Source organism: Hemitrygon akajei, chromosome 17 (genome assembly GCF_048418815.1).
Source record: "Hemitrygon akajei chromosome 17, sHemAka1.3, whole genome shotgun sequence".
NCBI classification, from domain to species: domain Eukaryota; kingdom Metazoa; phylum Chordata; class Chondrichthyes; order Myliobatiformes; family Dasyatidae; genus Hemitrygon; species Hemitrygon akajei.
Window position 1 is genome coordinate 5,543,884 of NC_133140.1, and position 14,620 is coordinate 5,558,503.

Sequence of the window (14,620 nt, forward strand, 5' to 3'; positions counted from 1 at the left end):
AGATGTAAGTCTGAGGAAGCTTCCTTGACACCTATGTTCTGGTCATGTCCTCTTTCGGAAAAAAAATTGTAAAGATATTTTTGATATTATTTCAGCAGTTTTGTGTATTGATTTACAACCTCATCCTATTACCGCAATTTTTGGATTACCAGTGATGGACCCTAGTCAATTATCCCTTCAGCTTGTCGTTTGTTTGCATTAATAGCCCGAAGATCCACTTTATTTAAATGGAAAGATTCTAATCCCCCTACTACATTTCAATGGTTTTCCCAAACTGTAGCATGTTTAAACTTGGAAAAAATTAGAAGTGGCACTGTCGACCCTTCGGTTAAATTTGCAGAAACCTGGAGGCCATTTATTCAACATTTTCATAGCTGACCTTTTCCGAATCCTTCTCATAACTTTTTGTTCGTGTATAGAGGAGCGGAGTTAATGACAAATAACGATTTTAACCAATGAAACATGGCAGCCCAGCTTTTGTTTTGTTTTGTTTCTATTTTGGTTTTCTTTTTTAGCTTGGGGGACTTTTTTTTTCTCTTGTAAAAAACTTTTTTCTTTGAATCTTTTTCATGTTTAGTCACTGAGAGATTTGGAGGCTTAGATAACACCTGTTACTCGGAGTATGTTTCTGTATATGTTAACCATTATTAATGTAATCCCGATCTCTTTTTTTATTCTCCCGCTTAAGAACTCCCAGTCTGCTTTCGATCTCCTTATCAATACTTCCAAAGTAGAATTTTTTTTATCGAATTTATCATCCAGGAGCTTCGACATAGCTTCCAAAGTGAGTGGAAATTGTTAAGGTTCTTTCGAATCATCTTGTTTCCGCACACTTCCATTACCGGCTTCCTTGCCTTCGACTGATGCTTTTTGCCTTCTGGTATTCATTTTCAGCGATTAAAAATCAAAATTCAGGCATATAAAAGTGTTATAAATACTTTAATATAGATAGTAAAAAATAATTGAAAAATGAATGGAGCAAAGCCAAAATTCAACTTACTCCATCTTTTGCCCCAAGGGATGTCTGTCGCATCTTATCCATTTGCTCTTCACATACTTGTAGAATACCTTGCAGCTTTCCTTAATTCTGCCTGCCAAGGGTTTCTCATGGCCCCTTCTGGCTCTCCTAATTTCCTTTTTAAGCTCCCACCTGTTAACCTTATAATAGTCTACATTTCTAACATTACCTAACTCTGAACCTTTTGTAAGCTTTTCTTTTTTTCTTGACTAGAACTTCAGGCATTTGTATATCTTCAGGGGTGTGTGTGTGTGTGTGTGTGTGTGTGTGTGTGTGTGTGTGTGTGTGTGTGTGTGTGTGTGTGTGTGTGTGTGTGTGTGTGTGTGTGTGTGTGTGTGTGTGTGTGTGTGTGTGTGTGTGTGTGTGTGTGTTATTATTTCTCTCTAATCCAACTTTCTGCTTTGTTGGGCATCATACTCTTTGACCAGGTATTAGACAAAAACTTCACTATCTCTGTGTTCGTTGGTAATTCTGTGCTAGGGTTATTGACATTTTGGTTTGTTGATAATAGCTGCAAAGTCCAATATAAACCTCCTTCATAGTTTCTGAACTGATAATAGTTTTCTTCACCTGGCGCATTTCATGTATCTTTTTAGTTTTCCTCGAGGTTATCTATTTTATACTCCATTAGGCGGAGTAATTTTGCTCTTAAGGTTTAAATTTTATTTATTAATCTCTTCTGTCATTTCTGTGTTCTCATTTCATTGCTCAGTTCCGGGTTCCTATGACTGAGTGCCTGTTTTGGAGGAACTGCCCTGCTGTTAATGCTATTGTGTGTGGCTCTTCAAATGTTTCAAATGTGGTAGTATAATACTGTTGAGAGTATAATTTTTTTTAGAAATTTTGATTACGTATTTTGTTTTGGTATGTAGGGTCTTTTTGTTGTGTCAATGCTTGTATATTTTGTCAGTGTGGTTTTAAATATCAGCATAAATCTATCGAAGCTCAGCTTGATCATTTGCATTCTGAGGAATCTTTCCATCAGTGGTGCTGTTGTGGAGCTGTTGTGGAGCTGTTGAAGTAATTGTAGTTTCAGTTAAATTAGCCAGCAATTTCTGGCTAGTTGCTAACGAAACAAGGAAAGCAACTAAGTACTTTGTTAACCACCTTTACTTTCTGGCAAACGATCATCGCAAGTAATAGTCTGCAACTTCCTTTTGTACTAGGAAGCAATCTGATGAGGCATTTCCAAGGCAAGGCAAGGTGGTGGGCCCTTTGGCGAGAGCATGGAAGAGCGTGAAAGGTCGGGCACAGCCTGAATCGAAACCCCAGCATCCAGGCCCTGGAGCATATGGATGCCACTGAACACAATGTTTGGACCGATATTTGCAGGCCGAATCAAGGCGGCGAAGGCCGGTGTATTCAAGTGGCAGAACTTGTTGTCTGATGGATATTGAAGTGCCTTGTCAGACTGTTGCTTCACGTCGTTTACTCGGCTCTGCGCTGAACTATGGGTTTCTCTGGCTCAGTTCATGAACAGTCAACCAATGGATGAATGTGCAACATATAATAACTGGTATATCAAGAAACTTAAGACCAGAAGTAGCCTGCCTAATTGAGTAGAAAATGGATAACACCAAGTAAAAAAAAACTTTAAGAGAAAAGTTAAAGAAATTAAGGAAATTTAAGGCCCATACAAGGTAAGATCAACCTTACAAAAATGTTGTGGAACTTTGAGATACATTGGAACAAAATCTGGTGTTCAGAAAGCCAGACCAAATAGATATATGAAATGTGCCAGATGAAGGAAGCAGAATTATCAGCTCAGGAGCAATGACAAAACGTTTCATACACGTTATTGAAACAAAATTCAATGCATCAAAAATGTCACTACACATAGCATAAATTTACCAACAAACACAGAGATAATAAACTTTTGATGTCATATCTGGTCAAACGCATAATCAAGAAGCCTGGTAGCTGACGGTGGTAAAAGAGCATGCTCACATAATTGAATGCATGCAAACACCTGTATTTACAATGGATGTACGAAAAGCGCATACAAAAAAAACCCTTAACTGGAAAACTACCGGCGGTAAAAATATTCATAATTATTGCTTAAGATAATATTTGCCTCTATCCGTACCTATTAATACATTATCAACAATTTTCTTTAAAATCCTGGAAATGTGCCAAAATTTTTGACAGAATGTAAACGCATTTTATTTTCAAGCCCTGCCACCAGCAACCCCTGATTTTCATCCTCACCTAATAACAAGACAATGTACATTCACTTATTAATATACCAAGGTCTTTTGACAGTAGGAGGAAACCTAGGCAGTCACGATGAAAAGGTACAATCTCTTTAGAGGCATCGGTAGGAATTAAAACTGGATCGCTAGAGTACTAAAGCATTGTGCCCTCACTATGCCACCGTGCTATCCCAGAAAAAATAAACTTAGGTAAGGATATGTTTACATCAACAAAAATAAAATTCAGCACCCATGCGAACGTATATAATTTTGCTAAGAAGTATACAACATTAAACAAATGAAAACACAACCTGGAAAAAAATGAAGAAATTATCAATATAGAAGAAAAGGTTAACCCATAGAAAACCTTTCATGGAAAGACATCTACACGAGCTGAGTGACTGGATATTGAAAATGAAGCGACGAATGCTTGGCTCAGAGTTATGAGCCTCATTCCAGAAATAGAGGAGTTCCTTGAGGCAATGGAGAACCAGGTTGTTAACACAAAATATATCAAAAATGCATAATAAAATGACAGCAAATTCAAGATGATAAATACAGAAACTGCCAAAAGAAAACAGAAACAATCCAACCATTACAGGATCTTGTAGCAGTTTAACTGAAACTGATTACTTACACAGGCACATTGAAGTGGCAAATATCATTCTTCAAAATTTTCCTTTCAAATACAAACTCATAAAAGACACTATACCTTACTATAAATAAAAAATTTAGAGTCAGAGTCTCACAAACAATACTATGCTCATTCCATTATTATAGATGGTGCAGATAATTACAGTTATTACTGATAATAACAGTCGGACTGTAATATTACACAATATACAAGTAAGAACAATTTACTTAACAGATATAGCCATCCCAAAAACATGCAACACTGAGAACTCAATAAGGGGAACATACCAGAAATAAGCTAAATGTAAAGAAGAAATTGAAAGACTTTAGAACATGAATAAGATATATATTGTCTTGATAATAATATCTTCAACTGTTATCATCCCAAAGTCATTAAACTATGTCATTAAACAATTAGGCCTTCACAGCAATATTTATATAACTCTCCATAAAGTCACAATACTAAACATCACTAGAATACTGCAAATGCTCCAAGCAACTGAAAAATGAGAGTGTTTGGCTATGCCCGCATCTTAGATTTCCTAGCTTGAGCTCTGAAAAAAAGCATACAACAGCGATAATTATTATTATTGATAATATTATTATTTGCTTCCTTTATTTTAGTATTCGCATAGTTTGTTGTCTTCAGCACACTGGTTATTCGCTCTGTTGGTGCAGTCTTTCATGGATTCTGTTATGGCTAATAGACTTTTTGAGTATGACCTGAATGAAATGAATCTCAGGGTTGTATATGGTGACATATGAAGATATGTACTCTGTTAATAAATTTTCTTTGAACTTTAAATTTTGAGGGGATGTATCAGGATCGGGCTGCTGACCTTAGAAGGGCATTTCAGTTTAGGCAAAGGCGTAAGCTAAACTTTTTTAACAACAAAAAAAAAGTCGTAATTTTTCTCTCCACTAGGTGGTATATTAGAAACATAGAAAACCTACAACACAATACAGGCCCATCGCCCACAATACTGTGCCGAACATGTACTTACTTGAGAAATTACCTGGTGTTACCCATAGCCCTCTATTTTTTCTAAACTTCATACTAAAGTTCTAGTCTGATTTCTGAATTTTGGAGTTAATTTGGTATCTTATACTCTTTTCCACGGTGGGTTATTTGACTGCAGTGGAGTATAGGGTGTAGAGAAAGCTGCTGAGAACTGCAAATAATATCATATTCTTTGCAGCTCAAAAGTGCTCCCTGCCCTGCAAAATTGTATCAAAGAGTTACTTGTGTTTCTACAACTGATGTTTCTGTGGTACTATCAAATAAATTAGAGCATTTAAGTAGTGGGAAGTATGTTTAGTTGCGTCCGTAGAGTAAGTTGTTTGAGATTAAATAGTCCTGCATATCTTCACAGGTGTCCTGTTGTGGCTGGGGAATGAAATAAACCACAAATGCTGTCCTTTGTTTGCTATAGGTAAGATAATCTGATAAGTCTTTAGGTTTGGGCAAATTTTGCAGAATTTCGAATATCTAGGATAATCTATATTTACAGCAACTTAAACAGGGTAACGTTCCTTCCTGCACCTTTTTGGGGCATCGGGCGGCAACCTTGTCATTTCTTTAACGTTTATATATTTTGTAATGCAGAGTTGCTAGCTCGAAACTTGACCCAGCACAGGTGAAACATGTGCAAGGAGTCGACTGGATTCGAGCTGAGGACCTCTCGCTTTGATCGGGTGCGATACCAGGACACCACAGGCCTGGGCAAGAGTCCAACCTGAATGATAAAGAGTGCAAAGCCCCAAGTAGTTTGCAAGTGTCAAGCAGTTTGCAAAGTTAAAAGAATATCATTTTGGTTTTGAGGGAAAATAAATATAAAAATGGGAAGTAAAGCTTCAGATGAATAGAGCACTTATACATCTGGCATCTGGCATCATTGTGCGCAGTTTTGCTCGCTTCTCCCTGCAGCCATCGGAAAGGAGGTACAGGAGCCTTAGGTGCCACACCACCAAGTTGAAGAACAATTATTACCCTTCAACCATCAGGCTCCTGAATCAGCGAGGATAATTTCAATCACCGGAATAGTGAACTGAATTCACAAACTATGGACTCACTTTCAAGTACACTATGACTTATGATCTCAGTATTATTTACTTACTTAATTATTTATGATGGTTATTATATATTTATTTTGTGTTTATTTGCACAGTCTGTCTTCATTTGCATATTGGTTCTTTATCTTTCTGTTTGTATGCAATTTTCCATTGATTATATTGCATTTTTGTTCTACTATGAACGCCCGCAAGTAAATGAATCTCAGGGTAGTGTATGGTGACATATTAGTACTCTGAAAATAAGCTCACTTTGAACTGTGTACTTTAATTTAAGGAAAGTTGTAAATGCATTGGAAGCAGCTCAGATTGATGGTGAGTGTGAATAATCAATAGAATGGGTGAGTAGTCAGGCAAGGCATGTTTGACCAGTTAAACTTACATTCGCTGAAGTTTAGAAAAACAAAAATGGAATTGATTTATATGTATGTGTTCTGGAGGGGAGTGGGTTCTAAAAAGGATAGCTATGAAAAGCTTGTATCCTCATGTGAGGAAAAATAAATTGTTCTCAGAGTTCCGTGAATCTTTGGAAATACTGAAACAAAACATTGAAAACAATATTTTTGAGTAATTGGAAAGATTTGAATAAAATCTGCACTCAGAGGCGGGAATTCTTAAGTTACTGAGAGAGGGTGGTGTAAGGATTTGAATCTACAGTCAGATCAGTCACAATTTTGTTGAATGGCAAAACATGATCGAGTTGCTCTACTTCAGCTCCAAGTCGTATATAGGAATGTTGTTTTCCTCGTTGTCTGCAGAGTGTTAAAGATCTAGATATGGCATTTGTATTTCCGTCTTGTCAGAAGGTAAACTATCTTCTCTATTGAGCCACCTCCAACCTCTCGTTGCAGCTAGGCATATTCAACATCCCCTACATTTTGTCTGAATCCCAAATCTACATGTTATTCTGCAGTTATTCTACAGTTCTAAAATATAGATAAGCACTGGTCATTTTATTAGGTACTCCTGTACACCTGATCATTAATGCAAATATCCAATTAGCCAATCACGTGGCTGCAAAGCAATGCATAAAAGCATGTAGATATGGTCAAGAGGTTCAATCGTTGTTCAGACCAAACAGCTGAATGGCAATAAATAATTTTGACTGTGGAATGATTGTTGATGCCAGACAGGGTGATTTGGATATCTCAAAAACTGCTGTTCTCCTGGGATCTTCACACACAACAGTCTTTCATGTTTCAAGGGATTTGCGTGTAAAACAGCATGTAAATCATCCCAACATGTAAAACATCGCCGTTTTGTGGGCGAAAACGTATCGTTATTGAACGAGTTCAGTGGAAAGTAGCTGGATTGTTTCAATCTGACAGGAAGCAGACAGTAACCACATATCACAAAAATGATGGACAGAAGAACATCTCTGAACGTTCAACACGTCGCAGCATGATGTGGATAGGCTACAAAAGCAAAAGATCTCGAACATACAGAAATATGTTCCCTGGCTACCTTATTAGATACCTTATTAGTAATGATGACATGCGATTATGACGTATGGATCGAATTCACATTCTCTGCTGACTGCAGCTCACTTAGATGTAGAGTAGTCTTTACTGGGGAAATCCAATTTCCTATTGAGTTGCTCGTTGATGAGCTGGTACCCAAAGGCTATTTCTTTTTTAACGATTATGGATTTCAACAACTGGCCTTCACATTCCATCTAGGGTTGGAACACGTAACCTGAACAATTCATTTGCAATAACGGACTATGGATGCAGCTTGAAATTTTCTGCTGCATTACAGCGTATGTCGATTATTCAAGGACAGTGCGTGTGTCACATTTTGGTTGTCTCAAAATTTGAATAAGTTGCCGTTTTGTTGTCACCATTAAGAGATAAGTTATGACAAGAAAACGCCGATATATTTTGACAAACATGCTGCCATCGATACCATTCACATTTAAAACAACGTAAAGGGACAGAAACGAAGTTTTGCTTTTCTCCGTGTAAACTGACATTTTGGTCCATATTTTCAGCACTGATAGGTGATTGGTCATTGGTCACCGACTCATTGGTCGGTGGGCATTTCCGCCTAAGGATCAGCTCAAGGAAGGCTGAAAAGACACTTCAAATTCCTTCGTTGTCTTACTTAAGCCCAACTACATTTAAATGAAGCTAGCAATTTATTGGGCCTGCATTTATCCATAGTTCATGTTACGGTAGATTGCTTCGAATATCAGCTTCTCGCCTTATTTAAAATCTTCGCTCGTTCGTCTTGATCGATAAATGCTGATGTGATGCTGGAACTGGGAAGTTGCAGAGTGGCCTAAACCAACATGGTAATTTCACGTCTTGTGGTCTGTGAAAGTAAATCACAACGTTCATTAATTTATCATGCAGTGATTGCAGAGGCCATTGTATTTGAAACAAAATGGCAATACGTGTATATGAATTCTCAGATAGTCTTGTCATTTTAAATACTTACTTTTTTCTGATTTTACTTTCCTGTTGAAATACTTTGCTAAGGTCCTAGCCCATAGAACAATACTCGTTCTCATTTTGACATCCAACCTTTCATACGAACGTTAATGCAATCTAATTAAGTGATCAGCTGAATGTTATGATCAAAGCAGCCTTTATGTAACCGACGCATTGAGATACTAATGTTGCGAATGATCATTTTAAGGATCACCGACGGTCAAATTGCTGTGTCCATGGGCTGTACATTGAGCTTGTGTAATGTCAGAAATTCTGGGAAATGGAGTTCGAGCAAAAGCTGACACCCCATACTTAGTAATTGAATGCTAGATCTTTGCTCCCTGCGTCTCAGAATCGTCCTGTTTTGCAGTCATTTCAGTCTTTAGGTGAATAACCTGAAGGCGAGGTACTCTTGCATCTTTAGAGGCATCATCGTGTGGTCAAAATTTTGCAACGCAATTTATGGAGCTATCTAGATTGAAATTTCCCTGGATGTTTCCCTTTTTAATTTTAAAGTTAATTTTAATGAAATCATCAATCATCATCAAGCTAACGATGTAAAAGGGCCAAAAGGGTGAAAGGGAATATACAGTATAATCTGTTTATACTTCCGGACATTTAGATTCGTAAACTTCGCAGTTAATGAAATGTCCCAAAATATCATAGGATTTACACTATTGTAAAATGTTTGGAATCGGCATGTCAAGTAGTTAAAAAAAATTCCTGACTATCCACGAATACATGCAAAATCTCTCTTTAAGATCACCGCTCCACATCTTTGCAGAAGCATTTGAAACTCATGAGCCATTTATATTCCTGAATGGGTGCTCAAAACTGATTCACAAGGAAAGCTAAAATGCTCATTGTACGTATTTTTAAATAACAGTAAATGCAGTCAAACTGGCTTCTTTCCGTCCAGCGAAGTTCTAGATTTCTAAGGAATTAACATGATATTTGCTTCTTTTACTAGCCCATCATCTTTAGAAACCAAGAAAAAACAGTTTCCTCTCCCTAAATTTGTTTCTTGCCTCCTGCCAAAGAGTTATACTTACTTCGAAAAGAAAGCAGAAAAACAGCCATATATCAACTGGTTGAACATCATAACGTGATGAAATCGATTTTATTATCCAAAGTAAGATCGTCTGAAGGTACTTTATGGAGGTGTGATGCAGTACCCGTTATTCAAATGCTGTATTTTGTGCATTACATTCACCATCTCCTTTTGTGAATTATATCCCCTTTGCCGATTACAATTAGATCTTGAATTTGAATGAAAATGTAAATGGCTGATGTCACCGCAGCCATTTTATATATCAAAATTATAATGGGAATTTAACGAGGGAATATTTATCAGTCGGTAATTAGCTATCAACTGATTTGAGAACAGAAAGTGATGAACTACATGGACCTATTCATATTTTAATATATGGAGCTGCAATGATATAAGAACAAGTTGTGAAACAGTAGCAACAACATATGGTTGTTTGTTGAATAAAATATTTGCATTAGATTAAATATTTGTATTTGAAGATTTAGGTTTATTGTCAGGCACATGATGCAATTTAGGCCCGTTTCGTTCACTAATACTTAATTTTGTTAGGCGCCATTATCGTGCCATTTGGAAACAAGACAGCTAGAAACGAAAGCATTGGAAACCATAGCAATTCTTACCATGTCGACTTGTTCTTCTGAGTCACCAAAATTACTGTCAGGACTAAAATTACCAATCCACCCACAGCACATCCGATTATCAGGATTTTATCTGCATCTTATTCAAGAGAGAAATAGGCAAATGAAAAGTGCATAATATAGACAAATAGAAAACCTACAGAACAATACAGGCCCTTCGGCCCACAAGGTTGCGCCGCAGAAATTACTAGGCTTACCCATAGCCCATACAAAGAAATACATTTAGGAAAATAGAACCAACTCTGTTCCCTACATGGTATATTCGCTACTATGTATTTTGTTCATTCGTCTTTCATTATGAATAAATACAATACAGTTTTGTATATAGTCCCTATTCTTAGATTGTATGAACTACTGTCGATATGCATCCTAATCTTGTTGAATCTGCAAAAACGATCCATGTTACAATTGCTTGCAGCCTTACCTTTTTTGATTACGTAGCTGAACGCCGCCGGCACCGTGAGAGTGGCATGTGATACAAAGCAGGTATAAACAGCAGGTTCGGTTTCTTCCAAAAAACTGGAAGCCTCATACATCCCTTCCTCGCTCTTGTTTTTCACAATTTCTAATCCGGTCACTATTTCCTCATTATTTCTTCGCCAGGAGATTTCAATTTTTTCCGGATAAAACGCAGACGTTTTGCATTCTAGTCTCCGAGAATGCGGCGAAGTTCCTTCAATGGGAATGATTTTCAAGGGTATAGGGGAAGCTTTAATAGAAAAGATATATTCGGTATTTTGGTTTATTTACATTGAACATCTGCTTGTTTACTTCGCATGAGAATATCTGTTGCTATTATGACAAGTTACCGCACTGTGGTTTTAAACTTTTTTTAGTTTATTCCTAGTTTGTAAACTACTCTACAGGAATATAAAAGAATGATTTCAAGCAATACTCAAAGAATACGAATCTGGTAAGAAATTGTAACTTTCGAGCTCTAGGTCGCGGCTTTGTGGGAATGCCAAATGCAGCACGCGATCTGGGTTGACGTTAAACATCTTCTTAACTTCAAGGACCAAAATGTGTGAAAAATTGGAGTAGTTGCCGCTATCTACAGACACAGGTTAGGGTGCAAATGGATAGAAGTCGGGCTCTCACAATTGTTTAGGCATCATATTTGTGCCTGGGATGATGCTGTAAGTTCGGGCAAGTTTTCTTCCGAAAACGATCTGTGCGTTTGATATTCCTAATGGCATGGAAGTGTAATACAAGCAAACTTGTCTCGTTGTAGGGAACATCACCTCCACTGAAGTGAAGGAACACAATTGAAAGCGGAACTCCGTGCACTAGTATTCTGCCACTCCTTCACTTTCCTCTGTATAGTCTGTCAGTAATGCAAAATTTTCCTGCGGAAATTGACAGGACTACGCGGATGTCCTTGGAAATATAGGTTAGAGAAACACACACGCAGAAAAGAACGAACTCTGTTTCTCCTTCAACAGATACAACATGTATTCGACCTAGTCTAGACGTTTAACAAAATATTAGATTCGTGATTTGAAGCAGTGCTCTTAAAATAGGAATGGTGCTACACATTACATTGTGGGAGATTTAATAAATCTATCTTGCTGAAATAGAGCAATTGCTTTTTAATGGAAATACACAAGAGTTAAGCTTAGACCTATTGTCCTTCTTAGATACACAAAAACTGGTGTGAAATGTTCAATGTCTATTGTCTTTCGTCATGCTGCCTGGAAAACAAGTTTATCAACTTTAGAAAAATATAGTATTTTGGATGAAAAGCTCTTTCCAATATCACGAGGATAAACGGAGACAGAAACGCAGAATTGTGGAATGCGAATGGACAATTCTACTCCAAGTTGAAGTTTAACTAAAACAATCAAAAAGCACGTGTTTGTGTGTGTGTGTGTGTGTGTGTGTGTGTGTGTGTGTGTGTGTGTGTGTGTGTGTGTGTGTGTGTGTGTGTTGGGTGTTCTGGCTCCATAAATGCAGGCCGATCTGCTTTTTACTCCCAGCGTATCTTGATATCTACGTTTGCAGTTAAGTTTGCGTTAGGTGCCAGATAATATTGTCACAGCATTTAAATTAAAGTTACTTCTGTGATTCATTTTGTAATACAGTATTCAGCAGAAAACGTGGCTTCGATTCAACAAGTAAATATACTTGATATAGATATAACTAACTCACACTTGAACATTTTTTTTAAAATTCCATTATTCCACTTGTATGCTTCACAATATCCTTTTCAATGAATAACATGAATTCAGTGCTACAGAATTTTTGTTGATTTACAAGGTTTTCATTTAATGTCCAGTATTTACTTGGTATAGTTCTATTATACCAAGAACTATTGTGTACACTATTGTACACTATTTATTGTGTACAGTTCTGGTCACCGAATTATAGGAAAGATATCAATAAATTAGAGAGAGTGCAGAGACGATTTACTAGGATGTTACCAGGGTTTCAGCACTTAAGTTACAGAGAAAGGTTGAACAAGTTAGGTCTCTATTCATTGGAGCGTAGAAGGTTGAGGGGGGATTTGATCGAGGTATTTAAAATGTTGAGAGGGATAGATAGAGTTGACGTGAATAGGCTGTTTCCATTGAGAGTAGGGGAGATTCAAACGAGAGGACATGATTTGAGAGTTAGGGGGCAAAAGTTTAAGGGAAACACGAGGGGGTATTTCTTTACTCAGAGAGTGATAGCTGTGTGGAATGAGCTTCCTGTAGAAGTAGTAGAGGCCAGATCAGTTGTGTCATTTAAGGTAAAATTGGATAGGTATATGGATAGGAAAGGAGTGGAGGGTTATGGGCTGAGTGCGGGTAGGTGGGACTAGGTGAGATTAAGAGTTCGGCACGGACTAGGAGGGCCGGAATGGCCTGTTTCCGTGCTGTGATTGTTATATGGTTATATGGTTATAGGACTGAAGATAGGATTTCTCGCTATGAAGACTCTTACCGAACACAGTTAACTGCGTGCCACTTCCATTACCAATAGATTGGTCCTGTTGTAGCACTTGGCAATAATAAGTGCCGATATCTGTGACGGTCGCACCCAGCAGAACAAATGTACCCCTGCCTTTGTTTACATTAAAGTGTTTCCTGGTGTCTGGTTCTATAAAATTCTTCTCGCCCTCTTTCCACCAATAAACATCACGAATGGCTTGAGATATCGGAAATCTGCAAAACATGGAAACGTTTCCACCTCGAAAGATGTGCAGATCCTTAGGGAACTGATCCACGTTGCCTGAAGTTACAGCAGCGACTGCCAAAAAATAAACACGACAGAGGCAATAACCGAACATGGTGGGCAAAGACAAAAAAAAGAGACACATAATGCAGGATTAAAATTAAAGTCAGTGAGAAAAGTTGAATATATATTATAATTAAATTTGCAGTGCACAATCAAGGTAGCATAATGAAAAACAGCCTTCGATATTCAGAACTAAGAATACCTTGCCAAATTGTGCCCAGAAGAGCTATGTGCCGAACTGTCATTTCCGCAGACATATTCCAATATCAACGAACTGCAATTTGGAATCAATGGTTTGGTGAATAAATAAAACTTCATCAGCAAATGTATAAAACATTCAATTGCCACAAAAGGATATCACGTGATAGCGCAATGGATTTCAAGTATAGTTCTGTTTTAGGCAGAGGGCGGTGTTTGGGCTGGGTCTCCTCTCACCATGTTGTATTGTGACACCGTAATTTCCTTTGGGATCAATAAAGGACCTATCTACCTATTTATCTATCTTGACTGTTATTTTTTCCAGTTACTTTCAACTACATCAGAGGTAATAGTCTTAAAATCTACCTCATGCAGTTAAATCTCCACTCGGTTCTGAAGATAACCATACAACTTAGTAGGAAGATTCTGCCTCCAACTTAGTGTCAGTGAAGGGATTTCTTCATACATGAAAAGGTATGGTCCGAATAGTTATACGTGGTACCTGGATGACAGTGAGAGTCAATTCGGAATTGAATCACTTTGCTTCAGTTAATCAGAAAGAAGCAATAACACCTACCCAGTATTTAGTCTGAGGATCATATTTCTTTTTTAAGACATCTGTAAACTGACTTAATAATAGCGATGATAGAAAATATTCTTTTCTTCATTTAAATTGAGATTCTTAATATTCTGGAAGTCAGAAATATAATTTATTACCCTGATATTCATACATGATCCGGATGGTAGCTGTTAAGATTGTGTTAGGTGCCAGATAATCCGAACTAGGTAAGAAACGTTGAAATAGAAATATTGCATTATTTCAATCAAAGTTAACTCTGTGATTTATTTTGTAATACGCACCACAAAGGAAAGCAAGTGGCTTCGACTCAACAAATGTATTGCAGATATAACTAACTTATACTTGAACGTTTTTGTCGAAATCCGTTATTACACTTGTATGCTTCACAGTACTGTTTGAGGTAAAGCCCGATAACAGTTCCACGATTCACTCATATCATTTAATTGCTAAAGGAAAATCAGGCTGATATTTAAAGACACCTAAACAGTGCATCGAATGTTGTCTTGAATCCAGACTGGCTCTTCCCATTCCATCTTCATTTTCACATTATGAAAATTTTCCTTTTCCCTTTCCTCTCCCTTTTTTCAGTTAT

General features: G+C 37.3%; 1 protein-coding gene across 1 annotated transcript; it reads right to left on the reverse strand.

Moving 5' to 3' along the window:
• Positions 1–7,403: 7,403 nt before the first annotated feature.
• Positions 7,404–13,531, reverse strand: LOC140740936 (natural cytotoxicity triggering receptor 3 ligand 1-like). The gene is made up of 5 exons (XM_073070576.1): positions 13,453–13,531; positions 12,957–13,262; positions 10,459–10,743; positions 10,017–10,113; positions 7,404–8,226 (listed from the first exon to the last, which is right to left on the reverse strand). Coding segments are annotated over exons 1-5 (744 nt in total). The 5' UTR covers positions 13,508–13,531; the 3' UTR covers positions 7,404–8,225.
• Between the last annotated feature and the right edge of the window lie 1,089 nt (positions 13,532–14,620).

Bases quoted from the DNA above. Each gene is read 5' to 3' on its own strand.
- LOC140740936 (XM_073070576.1), bottom strand. From the start codon at position 13,507: ATGTCTGCGGAAATGACAGTTCGGCACATAGCTCTTCTGGGCACAATT. The intron at 10,744-12,956 runs GTAAGAGTCTTC...TTTCTATTAAAG, and splicing joins CACGCAGTTAACTGTGTTCG to CTTCCCCTATACCCTTGAAA. The intron at 10,114-10,458 runs GTAAGGCTGCAA...CTCTTGAATAAG, and splicing joins CAGCTACGTAATCAAAAAAG to ATGCAGATAAAATCCTGATA.